Source organism: Strix uralensis, chromosome 3 (assembly GCF_047716275.1).
Source record: "Strix uralensis isolate ZFMK-TIS-50842 chromosome 3, bStrUra1, whole genome shotgun sequence".
NCBI lineage: Eukaryota > Metazoa > Chordata > Aves > Strigiformes > Strigidae > Strix > Strix uralensis.
In genome coordinates, this window is record NC_133974.1 from 27,807,427 (window position 1) to 27,832,506 (window position 25,080).

The 25,080-nt window shown below is 37.2% G+C and overlaps 1 protein-coding gene across 2 annotated transcripts in view; it reads right to left on the bottom strand.

Annotated features, from left to right (window-relative positions):
* Positions 1-10,571, bottom strand: part of BMP5 (bone morphogenetic protein 5) — a 60,978-nt gene extending 50,407 nt beyond the window's left edge. The window contains exons 1-2 of one of the 2 annotated variants that reach the window (XM_074861753.1): positions 10,441-10,503; positions 9,468-9,835 (exon numbers count right to left, since the gene is read on the bottom strand). In XM_074861753.1, coding sequence (XP_074717854.1) covers positions 9,468-9,717 — 250 coding nt within the window. In that variant the 5' untranslated portion in view covers positions 9,718-9,835; positions 10,441-10,503. Of the gene's footprint in view, positions 1-9,467 lie in introns of both variants that reach the window. The other variant, XM_074861752.1, reaches the window with a different exon arrangement.
* Between the last annotated feature and the right edge of the window lie 14,509 nt (positions 10,572-25,080).

Sequence of the window (25,080 nt, forward strand, 5' to 3'; positions counted from 1 at the left end):
TTCAAAATGTTACAACAGGATGTAATTAAGTACAATTAACAAGGAGGTCAAACGGTCATCTGATAAACACTGGCCCAAACAGGCAACTTGAAAGGTCAGGGCTGCTAAAGCTACATAATATTGATGGGAAAGCATATTATGATTTAAGAGGGAAAAAATCCCAATGACTAAAACTGAAGAGATTTACATGCTTTCTATAGTACATACACAAAGCTATGCACACAGACTGATACACATGCACACATGCCTCGGAGAAGCACAAATCTGTATTCTGAAAGCGAGAGCTAAACTAACCACACACCCTCACTCCATTGCACCAGATCTCAAATCTCAGTTTTGGTGCTTTTATTCCAGTGTTTCTTTTTCATTATTTTGTAAAACTGTCTGTTTTAATAACAGTAAATAGACTTGTTGCCCTTATAGAAAAGCTTTTTTTAGACCTTTCTAAAATAACACTTGAGATCACCATGAGGAAACACAAGGTGTTGCGACGCTCTTAGAAGAGAGGTATTTTACAGAGCGTACAGCCAGATAAAAAAGAGGCTTCACAGTAAGAAACCTATTCCAGTACTCTGCAAGTTCAAAGAATAAGAGTGCAGAGAAGGGAAAATGAAGACAGAAGTATTTGCCCATCCTCATTTTATGGATTGGAAAACAGGCACACTATTTTCATTCTCGATCTGAGGCTCTTCAGGTTTTTCCTATTTGGCTGCTCAGATATTTCACCCTCTGACTTTCATATTTAGGCTAGACTTGGGCTGGGACAGACTCACTGTAAAACAGTTGCACACATTTCATGTACAAGGTGGCAAGGTAACCTGGTTAGGAGTAGCAGATTAACCTTCGGGATCACTAACATGTTAAGACTTGTAGCTATTGACAGATACCCCAGCTGAGGTAACCTTGGGAACAACCTTCCCAAAGCTATGCTCCTGCTGGATCTCAGCCATCATAAATCACCACAAAGACTGCAGCTGTCATGGGGTTGTACATGCGGCTTGCTTTTGCTCCCGTGGCTTTATCATCCATGGTACTATTCACCCAGTCTTTTGATTTCTCAGCTAACGTTTTTGCAAACCATACAGCTAGAATCCCACAGCTCCAGCGTGCCATCAGGTTCCGTCTGCCCGCTGCTCCAAGATCAGACTCACAAAGCATTGTGTCTCTGTTCTTTCATATTCTGTAGTCTAGGTTTGCCAGGACAGGATTTAACAGCTCTACCTCCAAACCTGATGCCATCCATATCATAAAAGTCCAACACAGTATCATTCTGAAATTATTTTGCAGTACCTTATAGTTGAATACCCCACCCGTATTTCCCCCTCACTTTTAAAAAAGGGATGATTTATATGGATATGCCTAGACAAATTGTTATCAATTTATAATAATTACTCTGGATTATGGGTACAACTTTTCCACATAATATGAATATAGCTTCATTAATTTGACTACAGTCAAATACATGAGAATTAGAACAATAATTTCATTTGATAGACAGTCTACAAAGGGATAGAGTCACAGTATCATTCGGGTTGGAAAAGACCCTTAGGTTCTCATAGGGTCTGAATGTAATATTGCTAAATCAGATAAAGATAAACCTAACAGAAATTTCAGCTATTTGAATTCCTACCTCCTCCTGATTCTCCTCCATAAAGAGTTAGGTGGAATTTTGCTTCTGCAAAGCCACTGGTTGTCAGCTATGGATATATATCATGTACCAGCACTAGCTGTCCTGATTAGTTTTCTAGGTTCTGACTCATTAATAATTGTTTTCTCAGTTTGCCCTGAATTACAGCCGGACAAAAAGTAAAGCCACATTCTGACAAAGTACCGCAGATGTCATTGAGTTGTCTGATAGTGGTCAATAAAGCCAAGTTCTATTGCACTGGAGCAGTTGGTGAAAAAGAGCTGGTAACTAAACATTTAGATTCACCTTTTGGAGCATCCCTCAGTAATAGTGAGAAGTTTCTTATTGGAGAGCTGAGCTGTAAGAGCTCTCCTTTTCTACTTGCTTTATAGTAATTTTCTGTACAGAAACAAATTCATAATTTAGTACAAAACACAAACCAGCTCCTGCTTGGTGTACCCCACCCAAAAACTTAAATAATGTAGTTGTCAGGGTTGACAAGTTCTGCCTGCTGTAGCATTTCTGTGGTTTATAGGAAATTTTAACCAGGGGTGTTATTTTAAGAGATGAGCAAATGGGGAAACCCCATGGTGGAGCCAATAAAATATGAACTTTAGGTGCAATGGAGCACTCATAAATATGACTCAGAACAAGGGGATTCATTGTTTCTCCCGACCCCTTTTAGCTGCTCCTCTGATCTCAACCTCTCTGTGTGCGTCATGGCAGCCCTCATCCTTTAACCTGCGGTTTTTAAAAGCTAGGTTCTACATTATTTATGGCTGCAAATGTTAGTAGCCAGTCTGTGTACTCCTCACATACACACACTGAAGGGTGGGGGGAGCTACATTTTATTTTGCAAGGATGAAAACTTTTGCCTGGGGAGCCAAGTGCCTGGGGAGGTTGAGGTAGTTGCTCTGCCATGAGGGACTAAGAAGAAAACAGTTTCCATCACCTGCAAGGCTTACTAGGAGAAGAAACCCATAACGGGACTCATTTTCTCTTTCATTTGCACATTATCTATCTTTATTATGTTATTTGTCCTTTCTCTGTCTGGATGCACCTTCTTCTCCATACCATGATGAACTTTCCTCCGCTTTTGTAACTCTGCTGGCGTGGGAAATGCTCTGAGTGCTACAACATCATGCTCCATGTAAGGCACAGAGGAGTGGGACTAACTATCCCAGTAATACCAGTTCCTGCAGAGGCTGTTGTTTCTCTGTTGTGAACTTTTCCCATGCCCAGCAGGTCTGTATCCAGCCCCACAGGTTGGCTGTTGCCTACTGAGAAGAAGAGGGCTATCCTCCCTGCAAGGCTTGGTCTGTGCTTTGCCATTTTTCTCTCATGCCTGCTCTCATTCCTTCCCTCTCCATCTCCTGTCCTGTCGCCTAGTCTCACTGCTTGTCCGCCTTTAATCCCTTCTGCAGCCAAATGCCACTGACAGAAAATTAAAGTTCAGTGACCCTGCCTAGACGGCAGGGGTTAGAGACAAGGGAAAGGACAAGTAGAAGAGGATGGGGAAAAGTGTGGGAAATAATTATAAAGTCTGGTAGCAGCCAGAGTTCTTCTGAAGCCCTGGGGAGCCTTTCTTTAGCTGAGGCTGCAATTGGCACTTCATAAACTGTTCATTCTGTTATGTGGAAACACCAGATGACACCTAGAATGATCAGACTGTAATCAATCAATTTTCTGCGAAACTCTATTAGTTTGTGGGTAAGCTGAAAGGAACTGCCATGGTTAAAAAGAGAAGAAAAAGGAACTGCCCATGTCATAATTATCTCCATAACTCAGGCAGTAAGTAGGCAGGTAGCCATGGTAAAATTCTTTGCATAATTTAACATTCAGAGCAAATAATAACAGGGGCAATAAGTGTGGGAGATCATGTATGTGCCAAACTTGTCCTGTTATTTACACAAATAACCTGGGGTTTAGGAAGACAACCAAGAGGCTCTCCATCCACTCCATGGCAAGTGGATTCCTCCCCTAATATCCTCCGCACAGAGGCCTCTCCACAAGCCTCCCTCTCTGTCTTTCATGGCTAGTCAGAGTCACTCCAAGATTGTGTTTTCCTGGGAAAGTATGTACTGTACAATACATACAATCCCCACAACCCCACCCAAAGTCTGTGTTTAGTCTGGAAAGGAGCACTTTCTAAAGAAGAAGCGGAACTGGGTCAGCCGTTCTTCCCAATGGGAAAAATATTAATAATAATATATATTTTTATATATCCATACATATATATAGCTTTTCACCATGCACGTCTAACCATCTGCTAAATCAGTTTCTCTTCAGTTATCTGCAATTTCTTTCAAATCTGTCGGCAAGGAAAGTCAGACAGTTTTATACCCCAGTTAATGGAGAGCTTGACATTTTTTTGGCTGGGTAGATACAATAATTTACTTGGATTTAAAGTGTTAACTTTGGCAAAAAAAATAATTGACAGTTATAAAAACATTATTTTGTTAGATGATATTTATGGATCACACACAAACCTATTTTGAGGTAGAGCTATGTAGTTCATAAGGTTCATGTAACATGAGAGATTTCAAAGGAAGTATAAAATATTTCAATATAAAACAACAAATGTAGTGTAATTCCAAAAAGGAATATGGAGAATATTTCTTGCTCAAAATCAAACCCAATCCTTAACAACCTGCTCTGTCATCACACAAAAATTGGTTAAAACTGCCTAATGAATTGTAAGGATTCAGTGAGGATTTTTAGGGAATGTCATCCCATGGGTAAAGTCCTTTTGTTCTAGAAATAAATAAACCTATTTTGCAAAAAGCTGTCTTAATATTTAAATTGACTGTAGAAAATTATTTAATCATTAATAGTTATTTTTAAAGCTTGATTGCATACCTAGGTCACAACAAATCAGTTCAGCTCACTAGCTGGGTGACTAAAATTTTATTAAGGGAAAAAAAATTAGGATTTCAAGATGCCAGTGAGGTCTACTTTGGGTCAAGATTAAATGAGACCTGCTTGATCTATTTTGTTTTAAATTTTATGTAAAGAGTGAAAAATAACATCTTATTGACTTGGGGTTGTCATTCAAAAGAACTTTACAAATGTTTCCTCATTTTTTCTCAGTATTGATCCAACTCCACAAATAAAGACATGGGCTTTATTTGTTATTTAACAAGTTTTATCTCTGTAATAGCATCTCTCTGTCCAAGGCAAGATAATAGAAGTATTTCCATCACTTCAGTTAAGGCTGTGTCAATATTTTCATTAGAAGCCTGCATTTTATGGACTAAAACTGTACCACAGCCAAGGAAATTCACGTAAGGTTAAAATTAAGACAGCAACATCTGAAATCCAGTGGAAAAGAAAGAAAGAAAGTGTGCTCATTCCTAAGCCTTCAGGAGAGAAGTTAATGATCCTGAGGCCTTTTTGTGTGTATCCTTCAAACCCAGCTCCCTTTCCACAGCTCCTGGCATTTTATAGCTTAGCACTCCATATCCCTCGCCGATGATATGTTAGCTGTGAGTGGAAGGCTGTAGAAACTGAATTAGTTTAATTTAAGAAACTAGCTACTATATATGCTCAAGGTCTGATTGCAGTTAGGAATCCTTTCTTTTTCATGTGTAACGAAAATACATTTGTACAGATATGCAGTGTAGATTGATGTACTGTAGGTTTCTCAATGTAGTTGTATAAAAGTTGTTCTCTGCCATGTTAGCATTCTCCGATAAAGACAATGGGCTGTAAATCTTGTGAATTTATGTATTTGCTTAGTGATTCAGGTTTTTAAGAAGAACATAATCTTCAAGACAGTGTACAAACTTGGGGTAGAGAAGCTGGAGAAATATGAACAGTCTTCTATGCATCAAACAGGCAAAATTTCTTTTCATTTCAATATCTGATTTAAGAACTGATCACAACACATGTAGTTTGAGGATTATTATAATTAAGATTGCAGAATCACATTGTGTGTGGACAAGATAAGTTGTCTTTCTGGGGTATATTGGTTACTTTAAAAATCTCCATAATATTGTATCCTTCTTTAAATTAGCATGTGTAGGTCAGGGTCACAAATTTTATAGTGATCTTCACATCTGAGTTTTTGAAATGAATTTTATATGCTAAGAAAGAAAACATAACAGAAAATCACAAAACTTGTATATATTTATCCCCTATCTTATTGAAATTTCATATCAATTAATAGGAAAATATGGAGAAAGAAAACAAATGCACAAATCTATTTAGAGAAAAACTTACAGATGTGTTGTAAACAAATGAAAATACAGACCATTTGAATGGCATGAGAAGGAACACTTAAGTAGAGTGGATTTAATGATCACTTTGATGCTAATGGAAAATTCAGCCCTTGAAATTTTTAAATGTAGTTTATAAAAGTGCTGCTGTTTCTCCAAGCCTCAGTCATGTACATATTTTTTTATTCAATCCCCCTCTTTTAGTGAAAGGTGAAGAGTGGGAACACTAACATTTATCTTAACAAAGTCCTTCCCTAACTAAATTTTCAGTGAGCAGAAAAGTGAGTAGGACTACATGAGTATTATTTGTCTGTTCTCTGAGGAACAGGGTATCCTATATAAGTCATTTTGGGAGATCGGCCAAAAAGAAGATGCCAGAACTCTAAACAGTCAGGGCTTTGCAACAATATAATAAAACATAACAACAGGATAAAAAAACACCCAGAGAGGAAAACAAAGTCCTGAACTTGTAGGTGATACAATTAGATCTTTGAAAACCCCAGTGTATTTAGTGGAGGATTTATTCTTTGACTGCTGGACCAACCCCAGTTAACTCTTCTGTTACACTCATCAATATTTATGGAGAGCTGCCAACGCTCACAGTCTTATACAAAATACAGGACAAGACATAGTTTTTGTCTTGTTGTATCTTTGAAGAAAGAAAGAGATGGAAATTCTGGTATAAATTCCAGTATAAAGAGAAGGTGTTTACAATTTTAATTTCAGAAGTAAATGCTGTCTTGTTTTTCTCCTTGGTTGCTTGACAGAATTATAATTGCAGTGCCCTTGATTATTTTTTAAACATGTTTTTGAAAGTCAGGTATTTGCAACTCTTACAGGTTGATATTTATCAAAATTAGCATATGTTTCAAATTTTACTCTTTAATATAAAATTACTTGTCCTTGTCTATTTTTTTACTTTACTTTTAAATCTTATTCAGCCTTTTCAATCTTATGCTTAGTAATTCCTAACCAACATCTCAGCTACATATTTCTTGTTTTAATATATATATATCTCTTAAATTGTTATAACTGGTTACAACTATATACAAAAGTCTCAATTTAAAATATCATGGTGATTAATAAAGCTTTATAATTACACCTTATGTAATTAATGGTGTGCAAGTATGAACATGGTGAATACTATTTCCAGAGCAGATTAATTTGATGCAGGTTGACTGAGGCTTCAAATCTAAAACCAGTTGAGTTATTACTGTGCTGCATCAGCATTTATTGATTTTAAGGTACAGTGTTAGCATTCACTTATCACTGCATATTTTTCCCCATTGTATATTAAAAGAGCTTGCCCTCATCTGTCATGATTTTATACTGCATAAATCATATAAAATGGTTACTTGTTTCCATGATTTATTTCATTTTTATGTTAATTATACTGAAACATAGGATTGTTTAATAAAAACGTTGAAGCTAATCCATATTGGTCATCAATATTTCTTACGCATGTTACATGGTGGAATGCGCGATAAACCACAATATCCAACATGTATGGAAGGGCATTTAAAGTGAATTGGGATTTAGACTCACTTAATGCTGAGACACATTTTAATTTTACAAAGGCCAAATAAAACCTGGTATTTACACAGTAATCTTTTATATGTTAATGGTGTCTATTAATCATAATCGCAAGAAAAATAAAGCATGTTACCCCCAGATTTCACAGTTTAGAAACACAGGATACGCTTTAGCTTCTCAAAATTACTTTCTTAAGGCAACACTGGCTTCCCAACAGAATGAGACAAATATTAGAAACTTCCCAGTCAAGGTAAGACATTCAGTGGAAACCTGCGTGCTTCCAGAGACGGTTTTTGTCTGGGGAAGCACGGCAGGATCAGGCTAGGACATATCTGACACTGAGCCTTCAAAGAGTTTTCTACTCAGACACTGTAAGAAGTCCTCTTGAAATCAAAGACATTTTGAGAAATCAAAGGCTCGGTCCCAGCTAAATAGTCCTCAGAGCCACTGATGAAGTGGTCTGCAACATATTTACTGAGGGTATTTCTCAGGACACACAAGGAAAATTTTTGCGGGATCAGGGCCTTGACTAATGCTTAGGAGATCAGATAATTTCCTATTTTCCTCTATAACATTGCCATTTTAAATTCAGCTGATTCCAGATACTCTGGGTAAATCGAGGCATAAAATGATAACTTAAAAGTAATACACGTATAATATGTAACTCCTTAGGGATGAGGAACACATTTTCAAAAAACAGAGGTTTCTTTTTTTTCTAGTCTGCTATTTCAGGAGCAAGAGCAACAAGCAAATATATTTAGAGTTGTGGATGTATGTTGCTCTTAAGGAAAAGGTCTCAGAATGAACACCTCAGTATCTGCCAAATAATTAATGAAAAGTAATTTTATTATTACAACAACTAAATTCTAGGGTGTCATTTTCCTAGAAATTCGAGTTGTTGAGAATTTTAGTGTTTGGAAGCATTTTTAATCCTGCAGCAAGTATTAAAGACCTGGTAGACATAAAAGGTACAGAATGTGTGAGAAAATCTGAAGGTATTTTGGAACATATGCCGTTGCTTAAAAAGTTTCTATAGAAAGTATTATCCTGGAAAGCAAGAGTTCATCATATTTTCTACCAGCTTATGGAGAAACTTCAAGTTTTCAATTAAATCTCTTGCTATTCGGATCAAATGAGAAGGGGGTTTTAGCTAACTTTATGAGTCCTCCAGCATTTAAAATACTTATAAAAATAGTAAATACATTCCATGAATTATTTGCAGCTTTCTTAATGAGATTTAAGTTGCCTTCTATTAAAGAAATCTGTAACTGCTTTTTTAACCACAACATAACTGGTAAACATGTTTATTATACTCAGAAGCCAATATAATTTAGTTGTATCAGTTTTTGTGTCTGAATTGATATCAGTTTCAAAAGCATTCTTTGCTTGTATGCTTCTGATGTTTAATGCTCTACTTGTTACTTAATTTATTTATGACACAAAATAAAAACCATTGCAGACTCTGAGCACCATGGCAGTATAATAAAACACAGTCTGTGGTTATTAAATAGAAATAACAAAGAAACAGCAACAGATTATTTAAAATCCAGCCATCCAGCTGAAAAGATAATAAAACTCTGACTCTTACCAACAGCAAAAAAACCCTAAATAACCTAAGAATTTTTTTTTTCCAGAAATGGCTTAACTTTTCCCTTTTCATAACATTCTAGGCTTTAAAATATTAACAACTGATGTTTGTTCATGTCTGAGCTTTAAGCAAAACAGTGAGGGAAATAACCAAGCAATAGGCATAAGTGTTTGATTTTTGAGATTTAAAAAAAAAAAGGAGTTAGTTGGCCTAAGGCTAGAATTTTCATTACATCAATGAAAGAAAGAAAACAGAAGCCAGCAGAGGGGAGTTATAGAAACTGACTTTATATAAACAGTGAGAAAAATCTTTTTCCATGGCCACCTACAACGTAGCTACTTTACCATCAGTGCGACTTTTCTTTTACCGGTGGCACAGCAGCCTGGGCCCGATCCTGCCCTTTTAGAACCTGTTACAGTCCGGCCGAGGAGGTTTGCCCCTTGCAAGATCGGGCTAACAGTCTGTCAGAGAGAGCAGAAAAAAAAAAAAAATTTCCACGTACCTAAATTGACAAAGCTCATGACCATGTCAGCATCATTCAGAAAGTTGGTGTCATGCAGGCTGGCTAAGGGAGGATTCTGTGTGGTCAGGGGGGTCATGCGAGATAATTGTATTCTCCGCGAATATCCATTTGGAGAGGCAGGGTATCCTTTCCGCATCCCTCTGCTCTCCCCTGCCATTGATCCCTTTAGTGAATACTCCAGCTCCTCAGTATCCTCTTCATTTGTCATGGCATTGTACAGGTCCAGCATGAAGAGGGGTGCAGAAGAAGCCTGCTTTCCTGGTGAAAATGGTCTGGGTCTGTGAGGTAAACCCAGGATAGAGAGAATCTCTCTCTGAATCTCCCTTCTCTCATGGTTCCGCAGCCTCCTGTAAATAAAACTCGAATGGACATGATTGTCTCCTAAACCTCCCTGTGCGTGACCCACCAGAACCCAGCAATTCCAGAGCAAGCCCATGAAAGCTTTGAGCACAGTTAGGTTCATCTTTGAAAAGAAAAAGAACAAGGAAAAAAAAATTTTAAAAAATCTTTTCTCCTACTTGTTCTGAGTTCCTATGAGGTCTGCTTTCCCAGTGGCTGAAAAATAAAATTTACCTATTCTTCATGTCAATGTCATCTCTAAACGTAACATCTTTCGTGATTTCTCTCCCCCCACCCTGTTTAAATATTATGGAATGTGTCAGGTTGCAGTTATTTCTAAGAAAGCTGAAATTCAGACTTCCAATTTTCCACTGTTGTTATCGTTTTTTCTGCATTTATGGAGCAGAAGACCAGTATTTTGTCAGCTGACCTAGGCATTCCTATATAAACCTTAGATAACCAGGTCTTTGGTGGGGAGCTGTATTAGCAAGAGCTGTTCTTCTGACACATTGTAGTTCCCAGAGTTATCTTCCCTCGTTATTCTGAGTTCTTCGTACACCTTGCGCTCTTCCCAAGATAAAATCCTGAGTCACAGATTTGTCTTGATCTGTACCTTGGTGGTGTAACACATATTTGTCCAGCAGTCTGGTGATAACTTTAACATCTTTTGAATCGCTTGAGTGTAAAGTAAATCTAAAGCATGTACTAATCAAATTAATGTGTTGCCATGAATTTACTCGCAAAAAAAACCTTCTGTAAATCCATTCAACCCTTTTCAGCTTCTGAACTGTTATTTCCAACTCTAGCAGGCACAAATATAACAGCTCTCTTCAAGAGAGATCTAAAGACTAATGTAAGCACAACCCTGCTGGGAAAGAAGAGGCTTCTCATTGTAATTTGAAACGGGTATAGCAAAAAAGTCCTTAACCCTTCTCTTGCCAGACAGAGCTTTAAACCTCTCCCCCCCTCAATTTACAGTAATATACCCAATTTTGTCTGTCGGCTGTTTTTTTCCTAACAGCTTGCAGAATTAATTTTAACTTTAACAATTTTAGGATATATAGATAGCTAAAGGCATGGCGTAATGTGGAAGCCCTTGTGAGTCTCCTTATGAGTCTATGGTTTAGTAAACTTGAATAGGAAACTCTCATAACAGACTTAAATAGCATCTCATTAATTCAAGAAATGTTTATATTTTAGGTAAGTTTAGCAAACAAAGGTGACCTTTTTAATAAACTCTGTAGGAAATTTTGTCTGTGAGGCTTGATTCACTCTTCTAAAAATTTTGGGAATGCAATCTGAGTGAAAACAAATTTATTCAGCAAGTGAGATTTTAAGTTGTGCATAGCCAATGGTGTAATTATGGTTATAATCACAACTTTCATAAACTGTAATTTGCAATGATAATTTATTCAAAGTACATTTTGACTCATAAATTGCTATACTACATTCCTCAGTAAATATCAAAAGCTAAAATTTAATCCCACAGCCTATTATTAACTGCAGAAAGAAACAGCTTAACTGAAGAAATAAGAAATATTAAATAGATTTTAAAGCTGCTGCCCATGAAGTTAAGGTTCAGCTTAGAATTTTCTGACAGCCAGCAACTGGTGTTTTCCTCTCACTAAAACAAAATCACAGTGTTAAATTTCATATTGTTCAGATTACTGGTGATCATTTTCACCACTCCTATGATTTGCTTTTGGTCTTGAGGAGACTTTCCTTTGATGAAGGGGAGAAAAAAAGGACAAAAAAGTTAATACATGACACTGAGGAAAAAAACAAGTATATAAAATGCATCCTGTCGGGTTTTCCCTTACATGACTAGCACCTACTCAGCAAATCACACAGTTCTTGCGTAAGCTTGGGAGTGTGACAGCAAGTATAGTCACACCCTAAGAAGGCAGGAACAATTTATCTAGTATATTAAGCGCAAATGAGCTTTTCTCATATATTGTGAGTCCTAGCCTATATTTACAGTCTAGTCCAGCTATCATTAAAATGCAGCTGATTCTCTCTCATAAATCAGCACACGTAATGGACAATGCTTCTCTCAAGGAAAGATTTATATCATACTAGACCTGCTGAATTAACACTAAAATTAATTATGAGGCTATTTCACAGAAGTTCTGTTCTTCTCAGCAGAAGAACAGTCAGAATCAGAATGTTTTCTCTTGTCATTGAGATTTTCCCTCAAAATCCATTTGTTGTAAGAAAAACATTATTTCCCAGTTTTGTTTTTCTTTCACTTGTCCTGCTCAGACAGTTGCAATGATACATGAGACTTTACCATACATATGTCTTTTTTGAATTTGGCCATCATGTATCCTGCAACAAGGTTTATTTCTCTTTTCCAGCAATATATTTTCCTTTTTCCCCTAAGCATTCATAAAAGCCAGTGGATTGATTGCTCAGGGGATTTAAGTCCTCAGCCCATCAGTATGTCCAGCAATAGAAATTTCCTATATTATCCCACCAGAGTGTCTGGAGTTCCACATTTAGTTAATCTTTTGCATTTAAAAAGCAAAAAATGCCCTCAAGTTTGAGGATGCTTCTATGTAATAAACATTTTTCCAGACAGAAACTGAGTAAGAAAACATATAAGCTAGTAATCATATGTTTGATGAAAACAGCTTCTGTTATTTTCAGATGGAGTCACAACCAAGCATGTAACATAAATGCAAAGGATTTATTTTACATTAACCTACCCTACACAGAGGCACCAAACATCCTTAACTAGAACACAAAAATAAAAATAGTTTTTATTAATATAAACACAATGTCCTTTTGTAATAAACCTGTGTTCCATAAACAATCGTTAACATGGATATCTCATACATGGGAGAGATAGCTAGCTCTAAAAATGAAAGTCTTTGCTAAAGAAATGAAAAGGATCTGTAATATCTGATAGGTCCCATTTCATATTTCCAATATGAATCAATTTACTTCTAAAGAAAAAATACCACATACAATTTCAGCATGTCAAGATATTTTATTTGATAATACATAAAAATAGATTGGCACAGATATCTGGATGTAGTTTAGGTTAGGGTTTAGTTTCAAAGTCACCTTAGATCTAAGTTTCAAGTTTTACAACAAAAAATTATTCCGAGCTGTTTGCATAACATTGAAACTTAAAAGAAATGCCACGTTCATGCCATTTTTAGATGCAGTCAAATCTAAATAACATTTGAGGTCAGTATAAAGTATTGACCAAAAATCAAAACCAGGGGTTTGAACAAGATGCCCCAGAGATTCCAGTTTTACCCTGCCTCTAAAACTGAAATTTTGAAATATAAAACCTGCACACAAATAGATCTTCTTTCTTCCCCAGGTTCTTAACCTGGAAGCAACATAAGAAATTACCTAACCAGCCCTTATCCGGTCCTTTAAAAACAAAAGGAAAACTGAAATAACTCCAGAAGTGAGCTCCCATTAGGGACAGATTTCTGACAGTGGAACATGTAGTCAGCGGAGCACCTGGAGAGCAGGGTCTCAGGGGCAGGAGAGCAGCAGAGCACCGTGCAGGCACCCCTGGCAGCACGAGAGAGGAAGTAGTTGCAAGAATTTCTTAAACATTGTGGCATATATGTACATGATGAGTGAATTCAGGGCTCATTTTGTTTGTACTAACCTAAACAACGTTAAAGCAAATATCATAAGGGAAGTAATGAAACCCAGGAATCCAGATCTCACCAACGTCAGATTCCAATGGATCATAACATTGCAACAGTGAAAAAAGTTATAACTACCCAGCAGGTCACTGCAATCACTGAGGTTGCAATAGTTTTTATGGGCAATGCCCACTACTTGAAAATATATAAAATCAGTGAATGACTACTGAATGCAGAATCCCTCTGGGTTCTCAATATCACGTCAACTGAGAATGATTTTCCACAACAATGGTTCTTTGTAACTGCCTGACAAAATAGATTAAAATGCAGACCATCTCCAAGATATTTTCAGCTTAAATCTGAAACCTACACATGCACACTGAATGATTCTGCTGGCCCTTTTCCTTTTAATGACCAGCTAAATTTGACATTCAGATCAATATTATGCATAAATAGATGATCCACCACTAAAAATGTGTAAATCTGTCCTTGTTATCTCTCTGCAAGGCTATTGCTGCAAAAGGTACATGGAGAAATGCTTTTATGAAAAGGTTTCATGAAATCAGGAAAATCATTAAAGGTTAAAACTACAGATTGCCCAGCAAAAAGAAAGCAAGTCGTCTGAACTCTTCCTGGGACAGAAGCATTACACAGACACGGCATACCTGTAGCCAAGTCATATTTACAATGGTACAGACTGCATGAGGCGTACATTCAAGCCTTTGGACTAAGTATGTATATGTTCATATGTTCCAAATGTCCAATCTACAAAACATGTATGACATCTTTCACTCTTTTTTTTTTAAATTTTATCAAGTTGGATGTTGTATGATAGTTGTATTACTCTGCAAACATAAGAAAGAAACACAAAAATCTTTTTCTGTATCAATAAAAGATGTGTCTCCTAATACAAAGGGAATTCCATTTGTAACGGATACAATGTGAAAATTGGTAGAATTAGCTGCAGAAACTGGCCTTTGAGACATAAACCGAGTATGATATTTGTAAATGTTGCATATCCATATAAACGCCTTTTATTCTGAATAATCTCACAACATTTGCCAATTGATAGACAGGAATCATGTCAGATGCAGAAACACTATGGTTTTTGGAACAGAAAATTAGTTCAATGTTATTATTTTATTTAACTTTGTATCAGGACAGAAAGATAGCTGTCCTGACTGTGCTCCTCAGACACAGGGAAATTTTAGGGTAACCACTGGGGTTTTACCCGACATCTATACACTTTACACATATTCCTGGGGATTGTTAAGCATTATATAGAGTACTTCCATTTTATGCTGCAGGCAGAGGAATGCATTCCAAAATACTACTTGCTATGTGGAAGTGTTCAATACTTAGATTACCGTGCTATTTATTCAGTTACTATCAGTTTCCTGTAGCAAAAGAGTTTTTCATCCAGGATTTCAAAAGCTCAGGCAAAGTCACAAATCAGCCTAGGAGGTAAGTCATCAAGCATTTTATAGATTGCATTTAATAGAACACTTTGTTTAAAATTTACAGAAAGACCTCCAGCTTTAAGTATAATCATCTGTGAAGTTTGTTCTATTCATAGTACACGCACAATGTTGTAAAGCTATCAGCACAGAATAGTCTGTAGCATTAAAAATATATTCTAACATCAAGAAAATAGAGAAAAAATAATTTTGTAATCTGCCTGAAGACTTTTTTTAAAACTTATTGTATTGAAGGACTGAAAAAAAAAAAAAGAAAAACTTGTTTCACACATACTCCTCAGAATACATGAACCGCAAAATATACAATTAATAATATAATCCAACATCAGAGTGCTGTCATTTGCATAATTTACAAACCCAAAGAGCTCCCAGAAATCCCCCTTGGTTTACAATAAGATTCTAATTAGTTTAAAAGAAAAAAAAAAAGGAAAAAGGAACTGAGGCAAATACAAAACACTTGGACAAGAGCAACATATGTAAGTAGCAAAGCATAGCACTTTTTAAGAAGATTATTCTTGGCTCAGCTTGTAGAAGGGTTTTATTGTGCCCCAGCTGCAGACTGGTACCTGCTGGTCTCCTTCTCTGGCTGCAGCACGGCCTCAAGCATTTTGTGGTGTTCCCGGGCTGGCCCCAGCGCTTTTTCAGGGAATCTCTTCTGCCTCTTGCTGGCCGTCTTTTTGTTTTCAACCACAGATACGTATAGAAATTCATTCCTAAACGGATGCCTTCTAGGTAGCTACATTGCACTATTGTTCATGTCGTGAAATACTGTACATCTCTAAATATAAGAATTATTTCTTCCCTTGAGCATTTTGCTACTAAGTTCTATAGCCGTGGCTTTAGCACCTCTACTGGCAACTGGATGATGCAGCAGTCTCTCAATCTCTGTAAATTAGTTTGGGGGGTTTTACACCTTTTTCCTGTGTTTTGTGTTACACACCCCCCCCCCCCTCTCTTTCCTATACTTCCTCCCATTATAGGGAGGCTATAATTTAGGCTACCACTTGGATGTGCTGTCTCTGATCCCGCATGGACTTTCTTTTCAGCTTTTTAAACTTTTTTCCCCCACCATCTCCATTTTCACATTTCTTCTTTCCCTCCCCACATATCTGTAGACAGATGTTATTTTCTTCTTTTAAAATTACTTCCTTTGTTTAACAAAGTTTCCCCTTTTGTAAGAGATCAGCTGGCCTCTCGGGCAGTAAAAGAGGAGCTGCTGCTCCAGTACTTTCAATTAAGTGAGCACTACCATGAATCACACAGTCCTTGAGAGACCAGTCATCTCTTGCTGTTGTAGGAGGATTGTGAAACAAAAAGATGTGCATGGGACCATTGCTAGACTATGCACACCCTAAAATCTTCGATGTGTGCTGACTGATCTTTCTATATTGACTTTTTCAGGTGTGGGGATCCATCAGGGAGGCAGGCCAGTCCCAGCTGAGGAACTGGAAACAACCCAGCTACAAAATACTGTAAAGTTTTTACCGCAAGGCATTTTCAGGAAAACAGACAACATCAGAGTCAGCTAAGAATCAGCAGTACGAAACCAGGGATTTTGTGGACTGCCCAGTAATATTAGCAAATGGTGTTCTGCTAGCACTGTTTCCATACTAGCTCAGTCAGAAAGGACATTATTTGTCCTGTGTGTTTGTACTAAATTATCATCATAAGAACCCTAAAGATGGTAGCAAACAAGCTGCATTGAGACAGGCAAGTGTGTGAACACATCACAGAAATCATTTAAACTCTCCAGGGCTGAGTCTATTCAATTAGCCAACATGCAGTAGCAGTGGTGGCAATGGTCATAACACAGGTCAGGAAAAGTCCTTAAAATAAAATATTGGTTTCCTGAATTTCTCTCATTAGACATACTCCCTTCTAGCATGTAATGCCTTTATCTTGCAAAATGATTACAATTGGCCACAGCTGATGAAAATTATTTAATCAACAATGGGTAATCATTGCCAAAATTTAATACAACAGTCTGTTCAAGACAGAATTTGTTAAGCTGGCAAAGCAAAGAAATAAAGCAAAAAGCCAGTTTGTACTGCTGGCCTAGAAAACCCATTTGTTTCCTTCAGAACTACAGTGGTTGAGAAAGACTGAAATACTGGAGAAGGTATATGTCTACTTTGCACTAAAATCTGTATGTTGAAGTTGAAAGATCACTTTAGCTGCTAACCTAAACTTTATGTAACCAGAGGTCTGAAAACACGATCTGCATGATGTTAAAAAGAGTAATCCATGTTCCTTGTGAACCAAACTTAGGCAAGAGGATCATGATTTACATTGCAACCTTTGCATCTGAAACTGCATTGTAATCTAAACATGGCAGAGACACACAGTCCTTCATTTCTGATTCTTTAGCTTTACTACCTTCAGTGCTCCTTCCTTAGCATTCAGACCTTTAATTTGGAACAAATGGTATTTCCTGGAGGAATTCTAGTTAAGTCATGTAAATTATAAAACAGCCACAGATGCAGACTGGGACTGCAGAACAGTCTTTTCCTTTGGGAAGCAGATTCTCAATGATATTTTCATAGGTTTTATTATTTGTTGTTCAGTGCTACTCATCAAAAAATGTATCTGCCTCTCTAGAAACTCAACATTGAATCATAAAAATAAACTGGATTTTGTTCATTCATATCTTAGATTAGGATGATACATGGGGAACCTCTTTAGTTTACTCAGCTGTTGTATCAATAGTGGTCAATAGGTATAGTTTACTTCTGCATAGCCCAAGCACACAGGTGTACCTCCTCACGGCAATTTCTCAGAGCAAATGCCCAATACTTTCTGTGCTCATTTTCTCCTCTTTATCACCCTTTGGTGATAAAATGTGCACTGGGACAAATCAATGAGAATTTTCTATGACTTCTGGGCAGATATTTTCCGTATGCTCCTGTGAATGTCACTGGAAGAAGCAGACACAAAGGGCTGCCAGGAAAGCTTCGGCCTCAGCTTTGTTATCCACTTTTGAGACGTGTTGTCTCCAGCTCTGGCCACATCTTCCCCTGGCATGAGAAGGGGGATGGAAAGCCGAGGTCAGTCTCATGGCAGAAGCATTTTGCAATGATTTATTCTGAGGCCCAAGGTTAACTAATTTCTATTTGTTCTCACTTCATTGTAAGTGAAAGTTAATCAGTCTTCACTATTTCTGTAAAGAATCATGAAGTTTGTTTTCCTGTATTCATGGACCTTCAAAGAGCTAAAATTCTCTGCTTCCAAGCAATGAAGGATCCTCTTGAAGCAGACGAAAAAAGAAAATATGTTTATACTACAAGATGGCCAGAAAGCTTGAAAACCATAAAACTTCTGGCTTGTTTAGTGCTCTCCTAAAAAACATAAAGATGACCAAACAGATTATTTGTATTAAAAAAAAAAGAAACAAAACTTTTTGGTCTAAGAATTTCTTTGCCAAGTTTCAATCTAAAATTATTTTTTATGGCTACATTATAAATTGCTTAAAAATGGGGTTTATAATGGAAATGGTGACAGATTTAACTATGGCGGCACTAGCAGGCGCCAGTGTAATTACAGTCTTCTCAAGACATAACTTATTACAGGCTACGCAGCAGAGCCAGTATTTGTATTTTAATTAAGAAACCTGGATTTTGTTTGTAATAATTGACTGTTATGCCGCCCCTCTTGCCAGGACACTCTTGTAAAAGAGACTCTTGCCTCTAGTAGTCTTTCTTTGTTAAATATTTCAAATACATTTTATATTGTTGACTGGAAGATTACATGCATTTTATAGGTCATCATTAACTGTCTTTTGGTGACTTCAGTTGTTCTATATTTTTTAATGGAGATTTTTGTTCCTCTCATCTGTGACCAGAAGAGGTTTACAGTGTAGGTCTCTGAGAAGTATAACACTATAGCATCTCTGTTATCTGCCTTAATCTGTACCATTCAGGCCTTCCATAGGAAAGCATGTTCTCTGGCTATGCTCTCCTAATGCCCTAGGCAGGTACCACAACTCTGTTACCCAGTGACACCGAAACACTTAGACCATCTCTATGCTGCTCTGACACAGGCATCACCGCAGCTCCTGCCGTGTGACATCTCTGTTGAGATGCTATGGAGAATTTCTGTTCCTGGACACCATTTCATATTTACTATTTGCATACAAGCTCCTTTTTTTATATGTGGCTGGAATAAAAGCTACAGCACATAGTAGCCCAAGAAACATCAGCCAGCAGTGGGGGTGAGGGCCGGATGGGCAGTGAGGTGATGCTGCATGGGATGCTGTCACCTCCCAGCTCCCTCCACCTGCCTTGCCCTCACCCTTTCCCTCCGCAGCAGTTGCTACTACCAACATCCTCTGTCAGTTTTTGGGCTTTGCTTTTGTTTCTTGACTTCTTTTCAGTTGTTCTTCATGTTGCTGGAGTGTGTGTCCTTCCATAGCCAACAGTGACAAATGGTATCAGCTCTTTACGTGTACGCTCTATAAGCATTGGGTATCTAATTTTAACAGGAAAACTGTGGCGGTAATTAGATATTCAGAGAAGGACCTTGATATGCACAAAATTAAGTAGGTCACACCAGCACATGTGTAATGTAACATACTGTAATACTAGTACCACACAGGCACATACACAAATGAGATCAATAGAAGTGTTTAACATTTTTAACTGAAAAATAAAACATGAATTGAAGCAGTCCAGGACTAAAAGAATATGTTTCTCATTATTTTTTTTTTTTTCCTCTGCTGGCTGGCACTGGGTACAGCAAAGCCTCAGCTAAAAGCATTGCTCACAGACCCTTTCTTTCTCTCTGTTTGGCCTTGGAATGATGCTGTTCTAACAAACACTATTCAGTCATTTTCCCCCAGGACTATCTACCAAATGGAGAGATTATCAAAGTTAATTATGTCACTTCCTCTCTCTTCTCCAACACACTCCCAGGCTAAGAAAAGAGATAAAGGAGTCAGCCTTACCAGCAGATCTCTCCCTTCTTCCTCCTACAGAAGTTTGCCTCCTGCCAAGAGGACCTTCATCAAGTCTTTGCTGCCTCTGGATTTTCCAAGTGGAGCACAGGATAAAGAGCATAGGAGACAATCTACCACTACATGTTTTCAGAAAAAAAAAAAAGGCAAGAAAATAATGGCATTGTCTTGTGATTTTCTTTTGTGTCCTGAAACAGCTATCAGTATTACGTTAGTGAAGAGTTATAATTATGGCCAAACAGCTGAATGAAAATGGAAATAGGGTATTTGTTTTTATTTTGTGTCCCTGGAGAACAAATGCAAAGTGAAGAGAAATTGAAGGGAAAAATACACAGCAAGAAAATTGATAGAAAATTCACAGAAATTATACCACAGGCCTTTCTCAAATATCTATATTTGAGGTTTCAAATATCTCAAATATCACTCTTCACCAGCTATTTATTAAGTGGCATTGATTTCAACTGCATGAGTAAAAAAGGCTGGAAGGTATGCTTCAGTGATAATGCTCAGGCAGAAAAACTGGTGAACAAGCAATAATCTATAGGATGACTAGAAAAGCTGGAGTCTGAGCCTAGGATGCCCACATCTAGCCAAGGTCCAGTGAAGTCCCTAGGAAAAACAAAATCCAATTGATGGAGCAATGGATCATTTTCTGTATGTTGACTTGAACTCTGCTTTTAATCATGAGAAAGAGAAAAGCTTTTAAGGTGAGATTTCAAGTAAGTTCCAATCAGCTGATGCTATGCCAGGGAAGGAGCACCCTTGGCCGGGTTGTCCAAGGGGAGAGGTACCCAGCGCTGCTCAAGCAGAGCTGTGGAGGTGAAAGCAAGGAAGCAGGGTGGGATGCGACAGCAGGGATTTAGAAAAACCTGATAATGAAAAGGACTAAGAATGAAGAATTATTGCAGTAAGTGCTACTGTAGGTTCAGTTCCCTAAATTCTCTGCTTGGCTATATGCTAAAACACCTCTTTACCTGATCCTCCAAATACAGCTCAAGCAATATTTCATCACACAGGAAATGAGAGGGACCAACAAACAGACTGTGTGTGACAATGAATAAGAGAAAACACCAGCCCATCATCTGACTCTTTTATCCAAACTGACTAGACTGATTGCCTTGACATCATGCTTATCAATTCCACATATTTTGGGGGGTTTGGGACCTTTTTCTAATTCCCGGAAAAGGATGCCTATGAAGATGAAAGCAGAAACTAGTGGAGTCCATCTCCTAGGAGTATGTCTTTGACTGCAGCACTTTGCTATTCTGTGCTGTAGAAAGGAAGTTAATAAGGCCTTTTTAAAACAGCAAAAATATGAAAAAGAAGATGTATTTCAGAAATAAAATTACAAAAAAGGTGTGGAAGAAAAAGCAAATAAAAGAGGATGATTCTGTCTTCTACGGTCAACAGGAGAAACTTCATGGTTAAGCTTCTGTGATCAAGCTACAGACACAGAAGTCCTTGAAAACCAAGAGCTTTTCAACTTGAAGCATCTCATTATTGTCAAGATTTAGGCTATTCAAGAAGAAAAGAGAGATAACCAAAAATACTATGGGGAGTGATTGCTAGGTCTCACAAGAATGATACACAAATAGGAAACTAATGAAACTAAATCTCTGCACCAGATATCAATAACAGAAAAATATAATAAGTAGGATAAAAGATTAAGGGTTTCTATTGGAAATAAAATGCTACTTTTACAGGATTTGTCAAAACAGAACTTCCTATACAAAATGAACGAGAGCTAAGAGCAAAAGCTTAATTTTGTTTACCTGACAGGAAACCTTTTCTGTCTCATGTCATTGTGTAAATAGAAGGGTCATTAAATCTAAGAGCTCAACAGGAGCTGAGCAACAGGATTATGTGGTATCATTAGTTATTGTCAATCCATGTGCAGGTTCTGCAGTCATCCTCCATTTGTTCTCCAAACGAATTGTGGAGCATGACTGCTTCTCAGCTGGAATTGTTGTGGTGACTTCTGTCATAACACTGGAATGATAGGAAATGTTGGCCAAATCATGCAGCCTTTAGTCAGGCAGTGCACCTAATTAAGTCAGTGGGAGATTTTCCCTTCATGCAAACTGTGGAAATGGGCCTGGTTTCTTTATTCACTCGCAGATTATGATTCCTATCTTTTTTTTTTTTTTTTTCTTTTGTGCAGTACTGGAGAATGGTTTGAACACTGCCTGTCTGTTTAATGTGATAATAATTCAGTCTATGATGTACCAAACTCCATCCTGTGTAGGGATGGAGTCAGATTTAAATTTGTGTGTTACAGTGTGCAAGAAAACCCATTCTAGCTAGCAGTAAAAGGTACTCTGGTCCCATTCCAGCAGAACACTTAATCATATGCTTATCAGTTAAAAGGATGACTCAATTTTACTGCAAATTATGAACACGCTTTTATGCCTTATTGCATCACACCCAAAATGTTTGCACCTTTAGCCCAAATTAAAATTAAGCAGAGACTGAAAGAGATGAAATGGGGGAGAGAGGTTTAGAACGAACTGACATTCCAAGCACTGCAACACACAAATGTGATATTTTGATTTTGCTAATACTTTTGAAATGGTTTCTACAACCACCTGCTTAACAGATAAGATCTCTGATTAAAAACTTAAGTCTCTGATCTTCAGGTATACTATTTTTTTTTTAAATAACCTGGGGTTTAAGTCATCCCAAATCATCCCACTTGCATTTAAATTGGTGTCATCAGTATTTCAGCTTCCTGACCTGCATACTGAGAATGTCCTAAGGTCTTTCCTTTTTCTAAAACTATTTCTCTTATTTGCTGTGGGTGACACAGTATCCAAAAAAGCAGAAACACTTGCAGTTGCATAAGGCAGTCCCAGCTGCCTGTGGGTGATGACTGAGGGAGGTTACCAGCAGCGCTACTGATGAGACTCCAGTCTGGCACACCTTCTTTTTTGCAGCCACATGCTGTCTTCTGAGCCATGGGCATGCCATACTTTTACACATTGACCTTCTTCTAATGCAATAATACAAGAAGCCTGAGAGAGATTTGTATGATAAAGTAGCAAAGAAATGAGTGCTTTGTATGGATGATATAAGCTAAGTTGATTTTTAAATGTATCAAACCAGATAACTTCAGGCATTAAGACTCAAAAGACAGTAGCTACAGACAGTTCCAGTTGCACAAATGCACACATAAACAAGAAATAATGATAAATACTTGGAAAATTACCTCAAATGGGAGAGAATCAGAAGTCTGATAAAAACAGAAGTAGGAGAGCAAAAAAGGGGAAGGACTCCAAGGACACATAAATGAGAAGATGATATTGTGTAGAAAGTTTTTCATTGTAACTCAAGAAAATACAGGGAAAGTCTGACTGTGTAAATAATAGTTCAGTGTAAGTTTCTCAGGAAAAAAATAAATCACAGTTGATTTTTTGGCTCAGATCTTTCTGGTTACTATCACTCTGTAAATATGTCATCTTTAGATTACAAACCAATATTTTTTGTGCACCCTTGAAAAAAAAAGTTAGCAATAACCTGTAAAAGCAAGTCCCCACCATCACTTTTAATGGTAGTATGAGGCAGATGCTAATGAGAGTGTGTTCACTTCCATGCTCACTAGACATATTTATGAAAAGAACCAAGAGTAAAAGCAAAGACATCCACACACAATCTTAATTAACCCCATAAATGAGAAGTGAAAGAAAAGCAATTGGTTTTTACATTTATATGTGTGAATGAAGTTTGCACAGACACCATCATTTACTTTTCTTATTTCACCTCCCATTTACAGCACTGTGAAATACCTGCCATTTTATTTAGGTTAGCTAAATAAACCAATCTGCAATCTACAAGCATCTCCTCTCGTTTCATATGGAGGTGGCTTAAACAACTGGAATTGGATCTCTGTTATTTTTTGTCTTAACTTCACCATTACAGTGCCCGATTTGGTTTGACAGAAACAACCCAGTTCCCTGTTGGTGACTATTAGAGAACTTTGTAGGTCAGACAACAATGCCCACTGCTTCATTACCTGGGGGAAAGATGATTCTTGTCATTGGACCACCATCTCTCTGGCAATGGCCTGGAGTCATATCCACCCTGCCTAATGGCAAGCACTGCACGAGGCTCCAAATTATGACTGTCATAAGGCTAGGCTTTTCACAATCAAAATAGAGAAACAGGTCTAACCAGGATACATTTCATGCCTCCAGCATCCTCACCTTTCTCAAGAAATTACAAGCCACTAGAAATCTGTGCTCTGTAATTCTCCTAAAAGGATAGCACTGCTCCCCAAACACTCTTCAGCTTTTTTGTTTAACAGGAGGTAGGTGTGTGAATGATTATGTAAAAACAGTTGTGCATGGATTTCTATCATGTGACTCTTCAATAAATACAGAGAAAAGGGAACAAATGAAATACACCATGTCAACAATTTGCAGTAGCAGAAAGCATCTATCTATCTGACTTTATCCAATACATCTAGAGGTCATTTTCAACACACATGTGCCATTTATTGCTCACAGTACAAGTATCAATGCATCACGCTTAGCTAAAATAGCTGTGGTACACTTACAAACTGAGTATGTCCGGAAGTCAGAATAATACTGGAAATTAACAATCTCTCATAAAAGTCACTGACATTTTAATGAAATTAATTGAAGAAACTATTCACTAAATATCTCGGTGAATTATTAAACCAAATACATGAAATAACTAAAATCTATAAATAATGAAATTTAAATCTGTCAGATTAAGGGTTGAATATATTATATGATAAATATTATTCAACCGCACTAATAAATTTTCTTAAGCTATCTTAATCCTGCTTGCTGGTTTTGCTAAAGTAATATATGGCAAGCACTGGGGTTTCCCTTAGAGCTTGATTTTTTATAATAACTGAACTCACCTTTTTTAAAGAAACACAGATTTACTGTCAAGAAGACAGCTATATGACAATCTTGATAAAGAAGTTGGTAATACTGTGGGCAAATTTAATAAAGAAATAAATCAAACATTAAAATAATTCTCTGAGGAAACTTACTTCATTTGAGGGGAGAAATAAAGGTTCACCAGTAACCATAGTGAGTTCATATTATTGCCATTGTTTTTATAAGTTGTTGCCATGACTTTTTTGACTTTTGGGCTAGATTGGACTTAAAACACAACAGATGGCTACAATTATGTGTCTGTAACTTTTTTTTTTTTTTTAGAATAACTAAACAGAGCACAATAAA